The following is a 25,466-nucleotide window of genomic DNA, read 5'->3' on the forward strand; positions in this document are numbered from 1 at the left end:
AAAACATTTTGCTAAAGCAAGATTAAAGAAGACAAAGTGATGAATCGTACTACATAGAATACAGTTCAGCTAAATCATCAGATTTCCGCTTTGCATGGAAGGGGAAGTTTTAAATTGGTCATAGGACCACCAAAGTGATAAGAAAGAACAGATGATTTACTAGTTGTATGGAAGAGTTCCTGCCATTGATTCTGTGGATTAAAAAGTAAATAAATAAAAATCCAAGTGCTAGAATTAATCATCTGAAAAATGATTACACTACTAACTTACAGTGAAGTTCTCTTAAACCAAAACACACACATGCTGTGAGCTATAAGCATTTTTGTGCTTTTATTGATGGAAAACTAAAGAAGTTCAAAAAAACTGGAAGTACTAAACTAGGCAGTTAACAGAAGCAACAGTCAGCCAGGTGTTGATCCTATAGTAAAGAGAGAATTTAATAAAGAAAGAGAAATACTCTTAGTGCTCATGCGCATTGCTTCAGAGAGATATCCTTGACAGGGGCAGGTGCTCCCAGCACACACAGAATCCTCAGAGACAAGTTAGTATAGCAACAGGATTCTGTACTGCAAACGGGTGGAATAACAACTTCGCCGGGAGTGTTGTACATTTATAGTATTTTTATGAAGTCACAATCCATACAGTCACCTTACAGATGAAATATCAGGTGATTTATGCTAATGACAGAGTAACTACATACACTTGGTCAAGCAGCATTTAATACTTTGAAAAATCTAGATGGTGACTTTTCTGGGAAGTGGTTTCAAATTACAAGGATCCGACACATTCAAAAGTAAGGGAAGAGGCTACTGTTACAGGGAGAGATGAATGGCCTGGGCATACCGTCATGCTCCTACTCAAAAGTCTTATACATCTTTCTTTCTGCCTCCAGAAACCAAAAAATCAAAGTTTAACATCTGCAGAATGACAGACTGGCTTAAAAACGAACAGCTCAGAAGGCCTTTACGCTGGATTTTTTTGGGAGGTCATCACTTCAGCAGGAGTTCAGTACCACAGTACAACAAAAATTGATTAATACAATAATGGCAAATTTAAGAGATGAAGTTAACATCACAGGGAAAAGTAATCTTGACTTAGTTGTCTTCACAGCAGCCCCACCATATAAAATGCAGTATTTAGCTCTAAGACTGTCATCTTCAGAAGTATAACTGACTTAAAATGTTGAAGGTGGAACAAAAAACTTTGCACTTCAGATCTCAAACTGGACATACTGAACCTTGAAACCAGATGCTAACTAAACTGCAAAAACCATTAAATATTACAAACATCTGTTATAACAGAGAAGGCTGTGGACACATTGCTTGGAGTCATTTTAAAAAAGAATTAGATTGCTGTTTATGCTTTTTATGCTTTCACATATTTTCAAAGAGAAATTTTATAGCCTAGATGACAGTAGTATAAGAGTCCAGTCACACTTCATGACTTTACTTGCATCTGGTTTTTCAGTTTGTGAATGAACCCTCCACCATTTTTCTATACTACCTTCACATAAGAAGCCTGTGCTGTCTTCAGCATTCTTAACTTCTACAGCTACACATCAACATTCTGATTATAACCATACTGCATGCTTCAATCCTAGACATTAGAGAGTTCGCACCATGACCACAACAAAAGTGAGAGGGATCTGGATACACCAGAAGCCTGAATCACTACAGCAATTAACACTTTGTATCTAAACTTTACTCAGTCTTCCCCCTAGCGCTTGGAAGATTTTTACGCTGTCCCCAGGGTAGGCTGGCAAACTTGTTTTTGGAAGAATTGATATGTTAATATTATGCCACAGCACAGAGTGAAGTAGGATTTTTTTTCTACCTGCTGAGATCATAAGAGTATTTAATCTAATCCTCTGACATCAGTTGACAGCTTTGTCCCCCTGTTCTATGCCAGGTTTAGTAAGAATTACTTTGGCTTACTCTAGAGGGTATAATTTCAATACTAAAATGTGGATGAAACCTCAATGCCACATGTTGTAGAAGAAATGATTCTCTGTTTTCAAGTTCTACAGGGGCATACTACCACTCTGAATGCAGTGAGAAACCATGGCTGAATGTGCTTTTAATGTTAGATGGCACTAGGAGGAAGTAATAACTAAACAGAAGTTTTCATAGGTGTGCTGACTTGTAGTTACCACACTGCAGTGCAAAACTGTCAGGTCGCTACAACCTCTAACCTCTTAACAGCCAATCTGTTTACAACAGCAGTCACTCAATTTACACTGGCAGATTTGAACAATGGCTGCAACTAAGAGAAATTCAGAAGTTAAACTGCCATTTGAGTAGAAGACTTTATTCATGTCAATAAAACCATAAGTTATTTCATAAAAATGTACTGTAAAGCATAAGAATATATGGTACTTTTTAACCAGAAGACACACTAAGGAAAGCGACTGTCTGGAAACAGACACATATGTTGCAAAAAAGGGTTCAAGTAGGGACTTGCTCCAGAAAGTTAGAATCATGATTTATAAGTAGTATCCGATGTTAAAAAAACACCAAGAAATAAAGCTCATTACTCGAAAATGGTCATATAGATAAGAGTTTCAGCACTAAATCTCTTTCATTTGTAGTTTCAAACCTTTATACAATTAAATTGACAGTTTCTGAGCAAAGATGAAGTCTGCTGAATTGCATGTTAGTTTGAACGGACACTGTTTAATCACAGCCACAAAGCACGACCTGCCACGTTTCATCATGCTTCTGTTAACACAGCTTGATGTTAGGAACTAAATGATAAAGAAGGCAAAAACACCGATTCAGTGTCACCTTACCCCAGGCTTCTGTCCTCACTGAGTAACCCATCTCCATGTATCAGAAGACACAGAGAGCATTAGAACTTAATCTTTAAACTCTGAGTAGCGTTTGTTTTCAATATCTATTAATGAGCTCTTAGGATTTTAAGAAAAAGATTGATTATAAAGAACTAAAAAGAACATAATGGATGAAGTTTTTCTAGATGCATTATTTATATTTCATTATTCCTTTTGACTCGCTGTATTTTAGGACTGTCAGTTTAATTTAAAATAAAAGTCTTTTTAAGGATCTCATTTATTTTGGAACAGACTTGCATTAGTCTGGGAACTAGGGGATCTGATGGGGTCAATACATGGTCAGAGCCCTGTTACTTCAAGCAAAGATGAACAGAGAATGGCTTCACCAAGGGCTGGAAAAAACCCTCTTGCTGTGTTCCTGCCCACCCTGCAATGCATGGGTTTGGCTTTTTCATACAGAATTTGAAGTCCCTGTCATGGCTAGATGTGTTAAGGGTTAAGATCCATTTAGCGTTTTGACTCACTTTTTCAGTAAATAAGGACTTTCCCATATTTTCAGTAATAGATCATTTTGAATATTGTACAATATACAAACAGATCAAGATAGGTATTATCCTCCAAACTTCCAAAAACTTAATTAATAGAACCTCACGGCCAGTTTCCTTCTATTACAAACAATTTTTGAGGGATCTGAAGAATAACTTGGAGAAAATATTTGAATCGTAGCACTGATTATGAGGCTGTACCTCATGTTAGTTCAAGGAATAGAGCATGCAGTATACATTCAAATAGCAAACAGTTACAATGGACAAAACACAACAAACAAAACATTGAAGTACGTAAGAGAAGAAAGCGACTTGATACATGTTGTTAGCAATATTAAAATATCAATGGAGCTCACACTTTTTGGTTACAATTGGAAAAAATGCATTAAGAAATTGTTGAAAAGTAAGGTTATCTTTCAGTTTTAATATACTTGCAGTTAATTTCCTAAGGACAAAGAAATAAGTCTTAATAATAAGGTTCTGTGTTTTTTTTAATTGTATCTTTTTATGATCATCAACATTACCATTAGGCAAAAATCTTCTGAAACCAACCATGCAAGCAAAAACTTTTACTCCAAGAAATTTGCCCAAATAAAGGAAATGAAGGGTAGAGCACTTTGAATTCTGTTCTTAAGTTTATTGTACAAACTGATTTTAATACAAAGCTTTACACAAATAAAATCAGAATATACTTAAATATAGTAATTCTGTTATACAGAACCCTTAAGGTGCTAGCTAAGAAGGAGAATGAAAAACCGTAAGGGGATATTCACGCTGCAACTTTTAGATATCTAACCCTTATTGTACTACAAGGAGAAAGGGTTAAGCTTCTTCCAAGCAACAATTCAGACCATTTGGGCTTGGATACATTCTTCAAAAAGATCTAACAAGTGTAAAATTAGTCACCTAAAGCCTGAAGGTACAAACATACTAATACACCTTGGTGTATTTTTATAACCTGTGCTAAATTTTCTCATAAAGTTTGTGTTTTAGTTCTAGTCAGAAGCTCATAATGTTGATTTCATATCCTAGCTCTTTAGTTCAAATCTCAAGCATCCGACAAGAAAAAGAGAACAGCCCAGAAAAGACACCAAACTCTGCATTTGTCTTTCCAGAGTCCTCAAAATTGCAGATGCTATTAAAGAGTTGCAACACTGAATCCAGTCGTGGAAGAGAGAGTCATCTTGTAAGACCACTTTTGAAGGAATCTTGAGGACCAAGTGGGCAGGGTGAGGTAACACCTGGGATACTAGATTTAACAGCAAGATTGATCCAAAGAGTGCCTATGGTCAATAAAAATCAGTTTATCACCAAACACCTGAATTCCAAGAATGAGTTCTCTCAAATGCCTCTCAATGACAGTAGTCAGGGATTGCCTGAAAAAGTGGCTGACATTAAGAACTGTGAAGGTATAGCACCTCTAAATAGGAGCAGAAAAGGCAACTTGGTCTGGAACCTGAGGACTGTTCCTCAGCTGTAGTTGCCTTATGCCTTTTGTGATGACAACCAAAATTAAAAAAAAAAAAAAAAAAAAAAAGCGCATTTGTTTGGAGTTTGCCAGACCAGTGGAAGGATCTTATTACAATTCTAACTAAATTTGTGGAGCATTTGAAACTGGAAAAATATTTATCAGGTAAGTCTGTTCAGTAAATTTCACTCATTAATGTGTTCAGATGGGCAAAGGTACTACTGTCAACATCTTATCTTGTATTAACACACAATAAGCCACAAAAAAAAGTGATTAAATTTTGAAGTTGCACATTAAGATTTGATCTCCTTTACAAAATATCCTTTCCAAATAAGACTGCATGTGATCAATGATTATACCAGGATACAAACCGCTTTAGCTAAGTGTCTTTATGGAATATCATTGCTCATATCTTACACTTAGGCCTAAATTCAAGAAGTTATGAATAAGAAGAAATTTCAAAAATAAATGAATAAAGTAAACTGAAAGTTAACCCTTCCTTACCAGCAGGAATTATGCCAATCCTTATATTGCACTGGACTAACGGTGCTTTGGGATTATTTTGGTCTATGCCAGAGTCCTTCTGCATTCTTCCAATGAGACCATGCATCACTTCACTGAACATGCCGTCCCCACCAACACAAACAACACTGCCAGGAAACACAAATTAGAATGCACACTAACAGTCAATAAACAACACGGCAAGTGTTCTACTTAGGGCATGCACTGGGCACATCAAAAATAGTTGTTCTATTCTCCTCTTCCATTTTTACAGAATATAGTAGCCCACAGTGAACTTGGCAATTAACAAAAGGCAGAAAAAAATTTCAAGCTACAGAACTGCAAATGCACCTATACATGTGTGTAATGTTAGAAAAAAATTTTGGAATGCAACCTAAAAAAAAAAACCAAACAACCTTTATCCTCCATCACTGTATGCAGTCAGACAAGTATCAGTGGAAATTCACTATACAAGAAAAACACTCAACAGGACTGTACATACAGTTTTCTAAGTAAACAAAATGGAAATAGGGTACCTTTACTAAAAGGGGAAAAGTAAGTTAATATTTGTGGTTTCAGGCAGAAGTATATTTTACACTATTAGTTTAATAGGGATATACATTATATGAAAGGACAAAAACAACAGCAAGGTGCATGCAAGCATGCTCTTCTGGACATGCCAAGAGCCCATCAAAGAGAAGTCAGGTATATCTGCGTAACCATTCATAATGAAACACAGACCTCTAAATGTTGCCAGAAGCAAAACTTTGTTTTGCACACTTAATTCAGGTCAGAGCTGGTGCAGCAGCAGCTACACAAATCCTCAGTAGTTAAAGCTTAGCAGAGAGTCCACAGTCAAGCAAATACTAGGAAGTAAAAGACTTTTACAGTAGTATACATTTCATACACAATAATAAATTACACTCCCTGAACTCTAAAAGTATAAACGTTATTTAACTGAAAAACTAATTCAAATACACTTTAAAGGAACCCATGACAAATCCAAAGTTATGCATGTAGTCCCCAGCATACACGCTTAGGAATGTTTACTGTTATCTATAGCAATCATTTCCAACGGATAAACTAACACTTACTCTTCCACATAGTCAGTAACAGATATTGCAGAATGAGCATTAATTTCATAGCACAAGTTAGTTTGTTTAATTTATAAGTATTGATGATTTAAATTTACTTGTTATTTTCAGCAGAAGGAAAGCTTGAAAAAAAAACAGTCATTTTTTCATGAATCTAGAGGGCAGTGTTAAAAAAATACGCTGTCCAATTCTAAGTCAAGACCTAAAAGACTGGAAGAGAAAGATGTTTGGTTTTCATTTTTAGAATTAATTTCTCTTCTCATAGCTTAACTACATTATTCCTTAACTTTAGCCTGTCTCTTCTTTCTCTGCAGACTCTAAGACTTAAAGAGGTTAAGTGGACAAAAGTTTCCATGTCAGTCAGGTCAATGTTGTCTCAGTAGTGTTCTTTGTTTGTAACAAATACTACATGGAGGCTAAGAAATGACTATTTTAGGAATGTCTATACCTATCAAGGGCAAATAGTGACAGATAAAGAAGTTCACATGCACAATACTAGCATGATAAAATTCACTGCAAACATCAGGTGACTAACGTAGGAGTCACACACGTGAAGGCCTCTAGTGAAGAACTACTGTAAGAGACATCTTCTCACAGTGATTCTTACATTTGGGTTTATTTTCTAATGGACTAGTATTTCACTTTTAGACAGATGATAACAGTAAACTACATATGCTAAAGGACTTCAGGAGAAGAAAGTCCACAAGATAAATGAGTTTTAAAAAAAAAAAATATGGTCCCTTCTAATCTCAACCATTCTGTGAACTAATTCAAGAACTAGGAAAAAAACAACTGGAAACAGTTTTAACAAAGGCTTGTGCAACAGGCATATGGATAAGGAAGCATGGTGATTCATTCATGTCAGACATTCTAAACATGGTCATTACTGGCACAATACTACAGCATGCTCTAGTTCTGCACAATGATGTGCAAAAACCTGCTGTATTGTAACTGAACAAATATTGTAAGCAACTGTCTTTAAAGAGAAGCTGTTCTATTACTGAACTGTTAGATTAGTACATTCATCGTTAAGGAATTCTTATACGGAGAAATGGGAAGAACAAACAGGAAACATGCACAAGAGGTTTAAATAAGCTGTCTCAAGTAAATACACCTGGAAAGCAGTGAAGCAGTTACTAAGAATCCTGTGTCTAGTTCCAAAATTAGAGGCATGGTTTTGCCAAATAGGGAATCTAGAGATTAAATAAAGAATCTCCTCACTGAATGAAGGGAAAGCCACTTATCAGAAACAATCTAAGAGGACATGTGAACAACAATTAGGTGCAGGAATCCAAAGCAGCTTTTCCTGTATGTGAGAAGAGTCAAACTTGAAGAAATATATGCATTTATGTGGTTCAAGTCTTCCATATAAGCACACAACCTGCTATTTAAAAAAGTAGTATTAATACAAGAACTCCTTCCTAACACACCACAGAAAGAGACTTGTATGTGATGGACAAAAATCAGGCTTAGAAAGACAGGCTGCAGTTCCCAAGCTAACTGCCATTAAGGCCCAGCCTGGGAATAGAAGAATCATGAGATTCTCAAATGATGCAGTTCTCTGGCCAATTGTTTAGCTCAGTCATGTTACAGAGAGAAAAACCAAAAAACCTCACCAAAGCAATAAAAAAAAAAATAAATGTCTACAATAAGAGATTGTTTGAATCTGCCAAAACCAGTTCAGGCACCACTACAATTGATCACTTCCACTTGTAAAAGCAATTTGCTAGGAGTGGACATGGGCTCACTTCCCTTTTCTGCTCTGTACTGGAATTTCAACCATCGGTATTATCTATTTCACTTCAGTCAAATGAAAAGGAAAAAAAACTTAACTAAGTTTTTCCAGGATCCCAGTTTCCCTTCCTTGCACTTCTGCAAAACTAAGAAGAATCTCAGTATAGTTGAAACTGCTTATTTAAAGTCAACACATTTTAAAGCAGGTGAAGTCTAGAAACTCGACCCGTGAATGTAGTTTCTTACTACCATAATTTGTCAACATCATGCCCTCACTCGACCTATACATGCATATAGATCTGCATATTTCCACTCATGTAACTTGTTTCATGTCATGAACTGGAAACTGGAATTACTAGCTTATTTATTAAAATATTCTGCTTCTACATCAGATTTAATAATGGAATGCAATTTCATCATTCCGTTAAGTCTTCTTTTAAAACAGTAATTTCACAACAGAACAAACACAAATAAAGTCAAATGATGCAGCCATTATTTGAACAGTCCTACATAGCAAGAGGAACTATCTGAAATGTTTCTAAACAGTTCATGGTTTTTACACACAGGCTGAATGCTACTGATGCAGTGTTCTGGACTCAACGTATATGTCAAGATCACCTGTACCACAAAACATTTCAGAGTAGCTTTCAAGCTATCGCAGAATGCTCAACTTCTGGATGAGCAGAAGTAATCTTACATTTACCTTTTGAACACAAATTTCATGCAAACATTGTTATACTACACTTGAACATATTGTGTGTTGAATGGGTTTACCAAAACAGTTCAGTTTTTCCTTTGACACTCCTAAATGTGGATCTCCAAGGAAGGAACTTGCCCCAGAACTCTCAGCTGTTGCAATAAACATATTAGCAATGAAAGCTACTATTTTAAATTGGAGACAAGGACAGATTACAGAATATATCAGCTAGAAAAGAGAAAAAAAAAAAAAAGCAAGTGAAACTACTTACCCATCGTATTTATTAATATTAACTTCAAATAAATTGTCCTTCGCATGGTTAGCATGTTCAGTTACTATGAATAAACACACACATTAAAAATTACTATTATAAAATACTATTATAAAATGGTATATAAGAGACAATTATAAAAGTGTTATTATTAATTCATTAATAACCATGATTCTATTACCAATGTGACCATAAAACAATCTGCCCATGAAATGCGTTTCAAAAGATTTTATGGTGAGGAAAGAATTGAAAAAGACATACACTGCAGTATACACGGAAAAATATTTCACTAAAAATTTGTGCTAATGAACAATTGGTTTTAACAGTAAAACTGAAATAGAGGAGAAAGACAGTATCTTCTAAATGAAGAGATCAAATAGCTCAGAAGTACAAGAAGTTTTAATTTAGTAAGCAGAAAATTGATACAAGTTCACCATTTATCCGGCTACCCAGATTTTAATTAGAAAACATTCTCTCTCTACCATGTAGTTTCATTTCCTTAGCAAGAAAAGGTAAGTAACAGAAAGAACATAAGCTACTCAGAGATGTTTCAAAGAGTTCATATTGTGTTTATTAAGAAAATATTCATTACTCACTAACAACATCAGTGGAGATAGAAGCCAGATTGAACAGTGGAGCAACTTTCTGTTCATAAATCCTCTTCCCTTGTCGTTTTCCTCCGTACGGATTAATATAAACAAGTAACTGCTTTGGTCTAGACTCTGCAGAAGGAAAATATAGTACACTGCTTATGTACACAAAACAAAAACTTCAACAAGCTATACAAAAACCAAACTTGTAAACATCAAAGTGAACACAGCTTACAAGACTTTTACAACTCTGTATTAACTCTTGTAACTCTGTAACTCTTTGATAAAGAGCTATAAAAACCTGCTTCAACTATCCTCTTTATTATACTGAGGATCCTGACAGTATTGAACAAATTGGTAATAAGACAGCACGTGAAATTCATAATCATTTCATCCGACTCCATGTCTCACATTCTTATGCATATTATTCTCACAGTACCTTCCCACTAAACGACGTTAGTATCACAGGCACATGAGACAAAAGAAAAACCAAGGGCAGCACTAGGAAAGGCACTTGTCAGTGAAGTATACATAGAAATACTTTCACATTAATTTATTAAACAATGTTCTTGCTTTGGTAACATAGTTAAAATGCATTTCCTTTCAGTGATAAAGACACAATAACAATACCTCACAAAACCACACACTGCACAGCAAGAGTTTGCTCTGTAGAGTAACCCCTTCCCCCTAGAAAACACCTTTGATAACACCATCTCAAGTTTCTTCAAATAGTTATGGATTTACATTGGTGGTGTCAAACAATTATTCAATCCCTGTACTAACAGACACACAAAACAGTAATGCCTGCTGCACCTAGAGAGCCTTCCTTTTTTTGTATAGAGCACAAAGACCTGTTGTAACATTCGTGCTTCCTCAGATGGCATTCTAAATTATTATTTTAAAAGAAAAGAAATAAACAGAGTTATTAGACTGGTGCACTTGCACAATAAATCCACCCAAGCTAGACTGTTTGAATGGTTTAAAGCTGCCACATACCCAAAGCACCACTCATCCTTTGTGAGAATCTGTTACCTTTTCTGAAATTGTTTGCTACCCATAGAATGAACACCTGCACTCAGAGATGACTGCCCAGGCCACATCTCTCACAGCTGTAGTGAATGGATGCACAAAACTCATTTTTTAAAAGATTTTATTGGAAGCCAGATACCTCAATGTGTAACATAGACAAAAGAGAAACACGACGCATGCTTCCAATGCCTGTTCAGAAGAACATTATTTGTTAAATATCCATTTCAATCTGTGAGCCTTAAGTACTTCCTTGAGTCACATCATAAGTGTACTTGTGTCCAATCTCTTCTCTGGCTCTGTCAGATCGAGCTCAGACTTACGCTGTAGATAGCTTATCTCCAGTCCTGCCTTCAGCCCTATCTCCTGCTGCTCCTGTCTGGCATTCCCCTGGATGGACCTGATTATCTCATCTGGGCTGTAAATTGGGTCCTGCTGCTATCTCCATCCCTGTTCTGCCCAGATAGAGTGGGACTGCACCCCGGTCGGTGAAGGGCACTGCCTGTGCTGAGGTCATCCTTGACTTCCCATCTGTCACAGAGTTGCTCTGCTCCTGCTGCCCCCTGACATCTATCAGGATATCTCTTTCAGGAATAACTCTTGCAAACTACTTTTAGCCTTTCAAGAAGCAGATGTTCGAAAGTTCTAGAAATGATTAACATGAACTCTTACTACCCAAGGCATGCTGCTGGTGAGAGAGAGTGGAAAGGTGAGACAGACTCACAAAAAGCCACCCATAAATCTAACAATTGCTACAGATCTCTAGAGTACCTCAAATCTCTGAGCTTGCATCTGCCCTTTACTTTCTCCAAAGCTACAGTCATTTAAAGCTTCTGCTAAGCTTCTAATATGTTCTTATTTTGTGAATATAACTTACATCTGGGCAAAATTATGAAAAACTTACAGTCCTCACTGATTAGAGTAAAACACTCAGTACAACTTAGTGAAGATACAAGAAGCAAAAGTAGTTATAAGAAGAACAAGACACTTCAACTCTCAGCTCCCTCAACTTTTGAGCATAAGCTGGTTTGAAGAGATCAAAAAAGTAGATATATCAAAATAATCTTAATTGACATACGCGCCTGCAAAATGATGCTGCAAATGTCAGTCGTTTAGTCAAACTTACTCTGCATTTCAAGTAATTCTTTCAGTGCCTGTATCCACTGATTACACAAATGCTCATCAACACACCAAAACGTCACATCACTGCACCGCCAGCGGTGATTTCGGGCTTTTTTCACATAATACACTATTTAAACAACAACAACAAAAAAAAAAAAAGAAGGAAAAAGAAGAGGTATAATGAAACAGGTCTGTGAAATGACAACTGCATTCAAAGAGATCTCAAAAATATCTGCTGTTTGAAAAAAGTGATAATTAACCCCCACTACACATTTCTACAAACAACAGAAGCATTCAGAGTGTGAACAGAACATTTGCAGAAAGTCAAAAAAAAAACATAAATGAAAATATTTGTTCTAGGTCATTACTTTATAGCAGATACCCAAATAAAAACTATTTTCCATAAACTGTTTATAGACATACAAAAGTTCACTGAGCTTATGTATTATTTTATCCATGTCTACATAACATAAAATGCCGTAAGCTTAGGAGGATAAATCAAACTCTCACATCAGCTCCCATGTAACCAACAGGATGAATTTAACTTCATAAGCTGAAATTTGAGAAAAAAGATTTAGAATTTTCCTGTACACTAAGAACGGAGCTGGTGAAACAAGTAGCACCCTTACCTTTCCATCTACAGCATTGCCTATCATTGTTACTGAAGGACTAAATGTGAGGAAAATACTCCACAACATAAAGTTTTCGCTTGGGAGCAATCACATTTGCCCCAGCTTTGCAGCACAGAAGTCACTACTCTTTCCCCAAAACAGACAGAAGTTTTTTTCTGGCACTTTGTTTTAAGAATGCAGTCAATAACACAAAGAACCTTTACACGTCCACATTCTGATGTTTAGGGATAATTTAAAAAAAACCCGAACATTTAGGATTCATTTTTCTGGCCTCTCGCAATTCTCAAGTCGAGTAGAAGAAATCAAGTGTTCTGCTGCAGAGTCATTCAGCAGCAGAAATGTAAGACATTATTTAGGACTTCATTAAACAACCAAGCACAGCATGTGTTCTTAAAGGAAGGGTTTTATTTTTCAAAACAAGGATCTTCAAATGTAAACTGGCAGATTTTTAGTGTGTTTTTTGCTTGTTCGTTTGTTTTTGTGGGGTTTTTGATTGGTTTGTTGTTTGTTTGGGGTTTTTTTTTAAAGTATCATTTTATTTTAAAAAAAAATTCCTAAGATTCCTTTTGAGTCTGCCCTAAAGTACTTCTAACAAAGCAATTAGCACAAGCATTCTGAGACCGAATTTGCCTTACCTGTGAAAGCATGTGGCTTTGCCATTTTTTGCCATTTGCCAATATTACGCTGTTTCTTGTTAAGTTCAGTTTCTTCTACAGCAATGATCTCAGAGGTTGGTACAAAACAGTTTTCTGTATGAACACAACATCTTACACATTAAAATCTTTGAACAGCACCAGAATGCTTATTTCTACACATAATATGACAAAGATATACAGTTAGAGTAGCTGATCAGTAAGCACAACCAAGAGCACAAGTAGAAATCTGCTGAATGTTCTCAATTTCCTTTTGCCTTTAGTCAAAGCACATAATCCACAACCACCTATGAACTACTTCCAAATAATGTTTTAAATGTCTACGATTTCTCAGAAATTAGGTATTCTGAGCACAAAAACACTTTTGTATGAAGCCAAAATCCAGCAATGTTGATTTCAGAGTAATGAAATTGCCCCTTCAATGACCTCTAGTCCAGATATTTGACAGTGAATAGCACAAGCTATTTCAAAGAACGTGCAACTAATCCAGTGCAGAGATACCACAGAGGCTATTTGTTATTCTCAAGTAAGTAGTTGGCTTATGAAAGAAAGGCATTCATATGAATTCTTAAGACTTAAATCCCACTAAGCTTTTAAACTTCAGGATCTTCCAAGAAGGAAATTCTAGATGTTATGTTTATGTACCATTAAGCATTTTTCCTTGTATCAACTTCAGAACTATTGTTTTTCAGAATTAAAGGCCTCTTGCTCTTAACACTATGAAAGAATTTCTTCCACCCTCACTCTCTTTTCTGATAGTCCCTCAACGCCTTCTCAGACTTCTTAACTCCTGTCAAATGGAGTATTTGTCTCATTTTCATTACTGATTTCAAAATTTCTCTGCTTTTACTTTATCTAAAAATAAAATTAAGTGGAACTGAAAATGTGTTTTGTATTTATGTACAAGCAAGCACTCTGTGTATATATACACACACATATAAATACTTAATTATGTAAGATCATATTACTACACCTATTATATAAGAGATTATATTATTACAATATATTTGTTTCTTTCCATATGTAGATAGACATATAGAGAAATATAAAGAGATATTAAACACAATAAAATACAAACACTAATACTGTTGTTACTGTTACTTGTTTTTTTATCTTTACAGGTGTTTTAGTATTTGACTAGATTTATATTCCTTTAGGGATTTTATCTTACCAGAGGTTTTTATGATGACTCCAAAGAAATGTAGCCTCTAAACTTTACACTGAGATCTTTCAGGAATCCGGCTGCATTTGAATGTTTAACTACTTTATTTATGTTTTAACTACTATATTTACTATATTTAAGGCATGATGAGGAAATGCAGCAGTCACAGAATGTCTTTATAAAGATACAACAGCGAAGATGAAATCACTAAAACATTTCACATATATAGATATCATATGTATACATGTAACACTATCTCAAGAATTTAATATTGGATAGTAACAGTTAACTGACCTTCCTGACATTCAGAGAAAAGATCCGTTAGGGGATCTCAGTATGATTATCCACCTATCCATTTATCCAAGGGAAAAAAAAACAGAACAGAGATAGAATGATAATGAAGGGAAGGGAGCATGTTCTTGAACCTTTCTTTCCCAGAAATGCTTTTTACTCTCATTTTTCTACTGGCTATGCCACCTATCCATATACCAGAATATGAAAGTAAGCTTCTTGCATTTATGAAGACTGCACTTAAGCAGTAACTCCATTTGTTGTTGCTCACAGATATGCTGCAAAACTGACAAACTACACTTAGATCAAAATTGTATGACAATGCTCTAATGAACATTTTGGGAAATAGTTCTAACATGTTGGATATTTATTAGCACGTGTCGTGGTTTAACTCTGGCCAGCAAACTAAGCCCCACACAGCCGCCGCATCCTCCCCCTGGTGGGATGGGGGAGAGAATCAGAAGAGTAAAAGTGAGAAAACTCACAGTTGAGATAAAGATAGTTTAATAGGCAAAGAAAAAGTTTGCACACACAAGCAAAGCAAACAAAGAATTCATTCAGGGCTCCATCATATGTAACGGTTACTTGAGAACACAAATGCCACCACTCCAAACGTCCTTCCCTTCTTTTCTCTTCTCACAGCTTTACATGCTAAGCATGATGTCATATGGCATGAAATATCCCTTGGCCAGTTTGGGCCAGCTGTCCTGGCCATGTTCCCTCCCATCTTCTTGTGCACCTGGCAGAAGATGGGAAGCTGAAAGTCCTTGACTGCTTACCAACAACTAAACACATCAGTGTAGTATCAGTATTCTTCTCACACTAAACCCAAACCAGCACTATACAGGCTACCATGAAGAATTTAACTCTATCCCTGCCAAACCAGCACAGCACGTATGCTAGGAACAGCAAGAGAAGCCACTGTTTTATTAGGCATTTTCCTACATAATAAAGAGAAAGCTGTCCAACTGTACAAATAGCAAACATTAAAAAGCACTTCCAGTTCTTTACCATGAAAAGCATTTCTTTGGAGTACACATTTTAGCACATATTACATAGCTTATATTAACAATCCTAGTCCTTGAAACCACTTCTATTAAGCTCTCCTATTCCTCAGATGTGTTCTCCCTCTGACAGTCACATGACTGGAAGTTCTGCTTTTCCAGCAAATCTCTTCACAGATGTGGCAAAAAAGCAAAGAGTAAACGTTTCAGTTAAAATATGTGCATTTTTTAATCTTAAACCACAAGAGTTACATATCTGAAGAAACAGATTCCTGAAAAACAAAGACAGAAACAAAATAAAGGAACAAAATAAAAGCAAAGAATAGAGTGACCCCACCTTCCTTCTGTAAATCTTTGGGTTTGGTAAAGTCAGAGAAGTTTCTGATTTATGAATACCAGCTATGCTGATTGTGGCCCTTGGTAACACTTGGCACTTTACAAGCATCAAGCACCTCCACTGCCCTGATAGCATATTCCAATCTTATGCAGTCAAAACACATACTACCTAAGACAGTCATTGCAGAGGGCCAGAAAGATGCAAAGCTATCTTGCATACAAACATGTTATTCAGAACATTCCCTACAGCTTATGAAAACAAACCTAAACACAGTGGCATTGTGTTTGGATAGAGCTCAAGAATTTCTGTCAGTCCAAATATAACTATCACTATTCAACTTAGTATTATACAGTATATTGTTTAATCAGAAAGCAAATCAACTACTTAGTCCCACCCTCCCTCTCCCCTAGAAGGAGACATTTCCATTGCAAATAAATCAAATAGAGACTTTCAATACAAGCAGCACAACCCTGCTCCTATAAACACAGTGTTCTTATCTGCTACCACTTCATCACCAAAACCTGTCCCATAAAAATAGTAGAAGACCTGTCCCAACCTCTTTGAGAGGTCAACACAGTTCACAGAGGTACTATTATAGTCCTTTCCTGCACTACTTTTGTAGCATTTACCCTATTGTCAAGTACCACGAACCATTTCTTTCACTGATTTAGCATACCGGTGTTTGCTCATAAAGGCCTTCGCTTCATGAGTTTCTCCCAAAACATGCAAAATCTTACAGCCACATTAACACGAAGAAATGGTACTTAGTACCAGCACTACTAGATCAAACTTAATGAAAACATTGAACTATGGGCTCGGATCATACCAAACAAAAGACTTTACTTGGCTCAGAACAATATACTCAACCAAGTAGCACACAACAGCTCCTAGACAAAATTCCAGGCAAAATACTGTGACTTTTTCAACATACACATCTAGATTCAACAGGTCGATTTTTGAGTTTAGAAATACTGAAGTACATATCAAACTCTCTTATCTTAATCTCAAAGATCTTTCACACATTATGTTTCCATGTCTCACTTTGTTCAATGTCTAGCATACATAACATTGAAGACAATGAGCTGTCCATCCAGAGCAGATCTGAATGAAGAGCATGGCAAAAAACAACAAAAATTAAAATAACAAACAAGACACATGACCACAGGTGACAGTCTTCCCAGCACACTGGTCATGCTGTCATCACTCATTCTGGGACCAAGTGTTCTTACAGCCTTAACAGATACTTGTCTTGAAGTGCAAACTGCCAAATCAGCAAAACACCACATCAGATGCACACTACTGTCCCCACATTAAGCAAGCAGGAGAAAAAAAAAAAAAAAAAAAACAACACGAGGTAAGCACAATAACAGCAGGCTTGCTTTGTGAAAAACGTAACTGGCAGTTGTGAAGCCTGTTTTCCTGTGCTCAGAAAGGCTTTTTGGTGCATCAACACTGTCTGCCACTCCCACAGAACACTTCCTGAGTTTACAAGCAAACTTGCTCAGAACCTCAGTCAAGATCTGTTCATTCCTCACTGCCAGCGACGCGTCCTCGGGCCAAATTCCTCCCTCAGAAATGTTAGCTCGAAGCAACAGCGTAAAAATGTTGCTGATCACAGCATTTGGTTTATTCTTAAAACTCAGCTCGGGCCCATGGATGCAATGGCATTCAGAACTAATTTAAATGATTAGTACACTCTTGTGACTTAAAAACATTGACAACTAAAAAAGCTGGGGTGCAGATTTAAAGAAAAAGTATTTTTCAGTCACTTTGAAAACTAATCTACTGTTGCAGACTGCATGAACAGTGAGTTATCTTGTCCTAAGTTCAAGCTTTCCCTTCACCTAAAAGTGAGAAAACAAGAATATTTCCATGAGAAGGTACATTGCATTATACTGATTGCGCACAACAGAAAGCTGTGCCTAGCAAAGACCAGAACAAGAGATGATGGTGCATATGGATATAGAGCAGAATTACACAGAATTCCCCTCCTTGGCATGGGGGTGGGGGAAAGAAAAAGGTGTCATGACTAAATGATTTAATTCAAAACTGTGGAAGGGTCACAGAAACATCTGAAGGCCATGATCTCACAATATACAGCCATGTATAAAAATTGTCTTTTTTTTTTTTTGAGTAATATTTTTTTTTTTTTAGTAAATCTTCAGTACAAGGGTGGTAAGACTTCGGAATAAATTGCCCAGAGAAGTTGTGGATGCCCCCTCCCTGGAGGTGTTCAAGGCCAGGTTGGACGGAGCCTTGAGTAGCCTGGTCTAGTTGAGAGGTCCCTGCCCATGACAGGGAGGTTGGATTAGATGATCTCTGAGGTCCCTTCCAGCCTATGCCATTCTATGATTAACTATTTTGTAAATTAATAGGCTATATATCAGTTCCAAATAATAGACATACAGTTGCTATTTCACACTGCACATCTGAATTTGAATCAAATCACAGCAATTTGAACTTGGATCAATTTGCACACTTAAATCACAATATTGAAGGTTTTCCCATTGATTTTTTTTTTAATTTCTAAATTAAATCAACTTAACTAAGAATATTTCAATGGTAAAGCAAGAAATAAGATGCACTTTTTCACCCTAAGGTAAAAAGAGAAAAAAAATACCGAAGAGGTGTATGCTGAAAAACATGTACTGTTTAATGTAGGGTGCATCTATATTTCAATAAAGTATCTTCTTCCAGAAGAGAACATACATTTGAAAGACACAATGCTTTCTATAGCTATTATTCCCCACATCCTGCTGGTTCGATGTAGCCAGTGGAACTGCCTAGAAAAAAAACACGGTTCAAATTTCTACACATGCCCATTATCAGTTGGCAACGACTGATGAAAAATGACCTTGACTAAGTACACGTCAACACACTAAAGGTTCTGGACAGACCTTGTCCAAGCAGGCCCACCTGCTCAGTACTGTATCTATCAAACCGAGCATTCTTTACAATACACATCAGAATGGCACAGTCTTGTGGACACTAGCACAGTCTTGTGGCTTACTAGCACCGAGGCTTCCTCACGCGGTTGTTTGGAGGGAAAGCTGGAAGAGACACACCAAAGCAGGAGAATTCTGAAGGGAGAACTAGAAGGGTTAAAAGAAAGTGCACACAAGAAGTGAAGGCATGCAGTCTGGTGCCTAGTTTGATCATCGCCTTCATACCTGTACTTTACAATTAAAAAAAAAAATCAAAAACTCAACAAATCTCATTCTGCATGATATAAACTTAAGCAACGCTCCTAAAATACTTGTAAGTATATGCTTACAATACACAATCTTCTATAATTTGGTACACAAAGTTTGACCACATGTTCATAGAATCATAGAATGGTTAGGGTTGGAAGGGACCTCGAAGATCATCTAGTTCCAACCCCCTGCCACGGGCAGGGAAATCCTCCACTACACCAGGTTGCTCAAAGTCTCATCCAACCTGGCCTTGAACGCTTCCAGGGATGGGGCACCCACAACTTCTCTGGGCAACCTGGTCCAGTGCCTCACCACCCTCAGAGGGATAAATTTATTCCTTATATCTAATCGAAATCTCCCCTCTTTCAGTTTGAATCCATTGCCCTTTGTCCTATCACTACATGCCCTTGTCAAAAGTCCCTCTCCAGCTCTCCTGTAGGCCCCCTTTAAGTACTGGAAGGCTGCTACAAGATCACCCCGGAGCCTTCTCTTCTCCAGGCTGAACAGCCCCAACTCTCTCAGCCTGTCTTCATAGCAGAGGTGTTCCAGCATGTTACTTGATAAAAACCTGATTGTGCTATTAACATAAGGAAATAATAAAACAATTGATCTGCCCAGCTTTGCAGATCAACTCAATCTCACGATGAAGTGTTACAAGGTTGAAAAATAACGTTCTTCAGAATATTTGAAGATGAAGGCATGCCTAGGAAAAGAAGTGCATAGCTAAAAGTAACAGAGAAATACATGAAAAATTTCAGAGAAAACTTTCCCCTCTAAGTTCAAACAAGTCTAACTAATCAAAAATGGGAAATGGGAACCTCATTATACTGAAGACAGAACTTGAAAATATGATGCTGTTAAATAAGGCCTAACAGTAGGAAGGAAAGTAAACAGTGTTTAGGATTTAAAGTTTTAAAAACATACCATGACTTGAACAAACATTTTATGGTTTTGTTATTGTTGCTATCTTCTCAATGATAGCACTAAAAATAGTTCTCCTGAATTAATACTTCTTTATTCACAAAATGCATTTTGACATAACGGGTTTAAAAATATATATATTTTTAATATCCTTGTACAAAGCTGAGAAAACTCTAGAACCTCCCCATATTCTGTAAAACTACATTTTCCTGGACAAGAGGACAAGGCCTCTGTTGTTTCCTATCTGTTGCTGAATTTGTATGCAAAAGGGAGAGGTAGATACTCCAACACTTCTACAATATACCTAACTACAGTTCTAGTTCCTTACCTGTCCAAGCCTGCAAACCTTGACAAAATATACCAAACCATTTTCACATACGTAGCTAAATCCAAGTCAGTAATAAATATCAGAAAATAAGCAGCCCTCACTGAGTTTTTCAGTTTAAAGACAACTGTTTCATTGCAATAACCACCTATTAAACAAAAAATATAGCACTTTTATACTGCATACTGAAGTCTGTACTTAGGCATACTGCACAGTAGTCACGTAGTCAAAGGCCAAACGATAGAAAGATACCAATCTTGGTCAGTAACTCCTCTGAAATTATACACTTCTAACTAACCATCTTCTAGATTATAAAGTTTATTTATATACTGTCATGTATGCTACTTATATTTCCAAAACAATTGCAGAGAACATCATGAGCCATCCCAGGTCTTAAAAGAGCTTTAAGACAACAGGGCAGCAATAATATAAAACTGTGATGGTATTAAAGGACAAGTGCAGGAAACACCTGAATTAATCAGGGTGTTAAGAAGAGAATCAAACATAGAAACATTTGGTTGGAAGAGTAATTTACTCAGTAAATGTACTGAGTAACCCTCAGTAAATTTGCAGACGACACCAAGCTGGGAGGCTGTGTCGATCTGCTCGAGGGTAGGGAGGCCCTTCAGAGGGATTTGAACAGACTGGATCGTTGGGCTGAGGCCAATGGCATGAGCTTTAATAAGGCCAAGTGCAGAGTCCTTCACTTGGGGTATAAAAACCCCAAGCATCGCTATAGGCTCGGGGAAGAGTGGCTGGAGAGCTGCCTGGCGGAGAAGGACCTGGGGGTGTTGGTTGACTACTGGCTTGATATGAGCCAGCAGTGTGCCCAGGTGGCCAAAAAGGCCAATGGGATATTGGCGTGTATCAAGAATAGTGTGACCAGCAGGAATAGGGAAGTGATCCTGCCCCTGTACTCGGCACTGGTGAGGCCGCACTGGAATATTGTGTCCAGTTTTGGGCCCCTCGCTTTAAGAGAGATATTGAGCTCCTGGAGTGAGTCCAAAGAAGGGTGACTAAACTGGTCAAGGGGCTGGAAAATAAAACTTATGAGGAACGGCTAAGGGAGTTGGGGATGTTTAGCCTGAAGAAGAGGAGGCTGAGGGGAGACCTGATTACAGCCTACAAATACTTGAGAAGGGATAGTGGGGAGGTAGGGGAAGGGCTCTTTACATTAGTGATGGGTGATAGAACAAGAGGAAATGGGTATAACCTTAGTCAGGGGAGATTCAGGTTGGATGTTAGAAAGTATTTCTTCTCTGAAAGGGTTGTCAGCCACTGGAATAGGCTGCCCAGGGAGGTGGTCGAGTCCCCATCCCTGGATGTTTTTAAGAATAGGGTGGATGATCTACTTAGCGATATGGTTTAAAGGGGATTAGGGACAGTTAGACTCGATGATCTCTAAGGTCTTTTCCAACCTAGAAATCTATGAATCTATGAAAGAGACCCTCAAGATCATTGAGTCCAACCATTCACCCTGCACTGTCAGGGTCCCTAAACCATGTTCCTCAACATCAAATCCACATGGTTTTTAAACACCTCCAGGGATGGGGACTCCACCACCTCCCTAGGCAGCCTGCTCCAATACTTCACAACCCTCTCTGTAAAGAAATTCTTCCTGATATCTAACCTAAATTTCCCCTGGCGCAACTTGAGGCCATTCCCTCTCCTGGGAATTCATAACGTGGAGAAGAGATCGACCCCCATCTCCCTACAACTTCCTTTCAGGTACTTGTAGAGAGCGATAAGGTTCCCCCTGAGCCTCCTCTTCTCCAGACTAAACAGTCCCAGCTCCCCAGCCGCTCCTCATAGGACAAGTTCTCTAAACCCTTCACTAGCTTTGTCGCTCTTCTCTGAACCCTCCAGCACCTCAACGTCCTTCTTGAAGTGAGGGGCCCAAAAGTGGACACAGTACTCAAGGTGCGCCTCACCAGTGCTGAGTATAGGGGGACAATCACTTCCCTGCTCCTGCTGGCCACACTGTTTCTGACATATGCCAGGATACCATTGGCTTTCTTGGCTGCTTGGGCATGCTGCTGGCTCATGTTCAGTCAGCTGTTGACGACCCCCCGGTCCTTCTCTGCTGTAGAGAAGTAACATCTATTGTATTGCGCTCTACCTAAATTATACCTGTGTCTCCAGAACATTTAGGCATTTCTTTTTCTTCTCCTACCCTCCCTTTTTACTTATGATTCCATGTCATATTTTCCAAAATCTTGTAAACAGCTACGTTACAGGATAGCAGTCACACTCAGTAACCAGACTTGCCTCCTAAGGAATCTCCAACTGGCTACTGCTTCAGAAACTACCTCAAAAAGAGTCTAGTTTACTACGTCCCGCTCTCCTTCCATCATTCTCATCATTCTACATACACTTTGGAATAGGCTTCAGGACAGGTTCATACTCATTCTGGCCCACCAGGTGTAAGTTGAGAAAACTTACAAAAGTCGTAAAAATTTACAACTGTAAGCAGCTGTAAACTTTTGAGTGCTAAAAAGAGAGCTGGTGTAATTTTTGTGGCACTCCTGCATGGTGCAGAGGAAGCAATCACACAGTAGAACTGAGCTCCCATTGAAATGGCTCTAGCCTAAAGATCAGTCAACTGGTAACTCTGCAGAGGCATTTTTAGGAGGATTTTACACAATTCAACAAAAATTCTCTCCAAAGCAGGGGCTACTTTACCCAGTGGGAGCAACTGTCCCAAAAGGCTTTGAAAGTTTGTATTTTAAATTTAAGATCCAGATATCTTTCTCTAGACTCATTTTGCCTCATTTTGGAAAGTGCACAGCTTATTTTTCACACCCATATATTAAGCTCGGCAGAATTAAAGAACTGATTTGTCTTCAAAGTCTTAAGTTCATTTAGCTACACATCTGAAGTAAGTTTAGGAATTTTCAAATACTTTTTTTAGCAAAACTGCTGAAAAAAACTAGATCATGTCAATAGTATTCACACAATAGCAGGGGAAGGATAACAAACTCTGTTCTTCTGTTATCATGAATAAGAAGAGATGTATTTAAAATACAACTAGTTCTCAGTTATGTAAACTACAACATCAAATTCTCACAGTTCTGTTTGAGTCTTCCTTCTCCCTCACCTGTTTTCAAAAAGCCTCAGGCCGGGAAGATATTATGATAAAATTAGGAAAATACGTAAGAAAGGTACATGGTAAGAAAAGAAGAAGAACTATTTAACTACTTAAGTTTGGGAACTTGCCTGGCACTGGAGACACTATACTCAAAGCTTTCTCAGATAAACTTCTAGTCAACCTTTCTATTATGTTTGTCTCAGATCCTCCAACCTCTAAAATGAGGATGACAGCAGTTTTCCACTCTACAGCAGCTACTGTGAAAAAAGGACATTACACATTTTCAGATGTTCGCATACCATGCTAATAGAGCTATCTTAATAATGGAAATAATTACTATGTAAAACCCCCAAGGTCAAAGAATCTGATAAAATATCACCTATGGTGTAACAGAAAGCTTGATATACTGTATGTACAGACATCTTTAGAAGCTGTCCTGAAATTCTGTCAGGTCTTTTCAGCAGTAACCTCTCCCACTTACAGATTTATAAGTCAGCACTGTTCTAATTGCACAAAAGGGGAATTGTGAACAATTTTGTTATCCATTATAAATTATCAGCCTATATTAAATATTTCTAAAACAATAGCTTGCAAAAGTTAAACTTTCTTTGAAATTTCCATGGAACCCTTTAGAAAGCAAAGACCTTAAAAAAACTCAAAAACAAACCCTCATTTGAAAAAAATAATTGCCTGAAACACTGCCTCAGTATGAAAATGTTTGGGTTTTTTTAACCACAACTAAGTCACGTAACTAAAAAAAGTCGCTTTTAAAGTTCTCTATTATGTTCTGCCACGAGTAATTGAATACAGCATTACAAACCACACGCTGCTGCCTACTCAAAGTGCCCAGAGACAGCGGGGTTCAGCTGCACAAATCCGTGCTTCCCTCACCCAGCTGCAGGGACAGCTTTCCTGCCTTTGTTACCGGAGACGCGCTCCCAGAAATCGCCTTCTCCGAAAAACGCGGAACTCGCCGCCCTCGCGGCCCGCCGCCGGCAGCTTTCGGCTCCGTTTCGGAAGGCGTGAGCCGATGAACCGGCTGACGGGTTCGGCGCGGCCGGCTGCCCGCCGGTAACGGTCCCGCCACCGCTCCGTCCCCGCCGCCGCCTCCCCGCTCCGCTCCGCACCGCCCGGGCCCGCGAGAGATCCAGCCCCGCTCCCTCTCGCGCCGCCGGACTCTGAACCCCAGAGGCGGCCGCCGCGGACACCGGGTGACGCCGACCGACTCCCTCCCGCTGCGGGGTGAAACGGCGCCCGAGTACAGGAAGCACTCGGCGCCGACAGAACGCTCCGATCGCTCAGCGCACCCTGAGCCCACGAGCCGCGCGCCGCCGCCGTGAGACCGGCCCCGGCAGCGCCGGCGGCAGCCCGCCCCCCCGCCGCCCCGTCCCCGCCGGCACCCGCGCCCGAAGCCGCCGCGCCTCACGCCGCCAGCGACCCTGCGAACGCCCTTCCCCGCCGCCGAGCAGAGGCGGCCCCTCGGGCGGCCCCGGCCCGCCGCGAGGCCGCGGCAGGTGCGATAACGGCCGCCCCGCCGCTCCACTCACCGCCGCCGCGGCGCGCCGGGCGGGGGTCGCGCCAGGCCAGCCGCCCCCGCTCCTCGTCTAAGGTGACCTCCCAGGAGCGCTGTCCCAGCCCCAGCGAGGAAACCAACCGGCGCCGCCGGCCGCCCGGGAGCTGCTCCATGGCCGCCGAGAGCCCGGGCTCGCCGCAGCCCGCTACCGCATGGCCCAGCGGAGCGGGCGGCCGCCGCGGGGCGAGCCCGGCAGCTAACGGCGCCCCTCGCCCGCCGCTACCCGCCCTGCCCCCCAGGCGGGACGCGGCGTCAGCGCCTACGCCAGCGCCGCCGGGCGGGGCCTGTGGGAGCCGCGGCTGCCGCCACGGCACCCGGCTCCGCGGGGCGGGGCGCGGCCGGGGCTGGGGTCGTGCGGGACAGCGGGCCGGGTGGCCGCCACCTTCGCCGGGCCGCCGCGGGCCGCGTGCCCGGGGCTCCGCCGCAGGCGCAGCGGGCGCGGGCCCGCCG

General features: G+C 39.3%; 1 protein-coding gene across 1 annotated transcript in view; it reads right to left on the reverse strand.

The window, feature by feature from the left end:
• Positions 1 to 25,129, reverse strand: part of LOC104383624 (ceramide kinase) — a 44,189-nt gene extending 19,060 nt beyond the window's left edge. The window contains exons 1-6 of the mRNA XM_086610587.1: positions 24,991 to 25,129; positions 13,104 to 13,217; positions 11,841 to 11,963; positions 9,695 to 9,820; positions 9,099 to 9,162; positions 5,306 to 5,451 (exon numbers count right to left, since the gene is read on the reverse strand). Coding sequence (XP_086466713.1) covers positions 5,306 to 5,451; positions 9,099 to 9,162; positions 9,695 to 9,820; positions 11,841 to 11,963; positions 13,104 to 13,217; positions 24,991 to 25,129 — 712 coding nt within the window. The remainder of the gene's footprint in view (positions 1 to 5,305; positions 5,452 to 9,098; positions 9,163 to 9,694; positions 9,821 to 11,840; positions 11,964 to 13,103; positions 13,218 to 24,990) is intronic.
• Positions 25,130 to 25,466: the final 337 nt, after the last annotated feature.

The sequence above is a fragment of the Tauraco erythrolophus genome, chromosome 4 (assembly GCF_009769465.1).
Source record: "Tauraco erythrolophus isolate bTauEry1 chromosome 4, bTauEry1.pri, whole genome shotgun sequence".
In the NCBI taxonomy this organism is placed as follows: Eukaryota; Metazoa; Chordata; class Aves; order Musophagiformes; family Musophagidae; genus Tauraco; species Tauraco erythrolophus.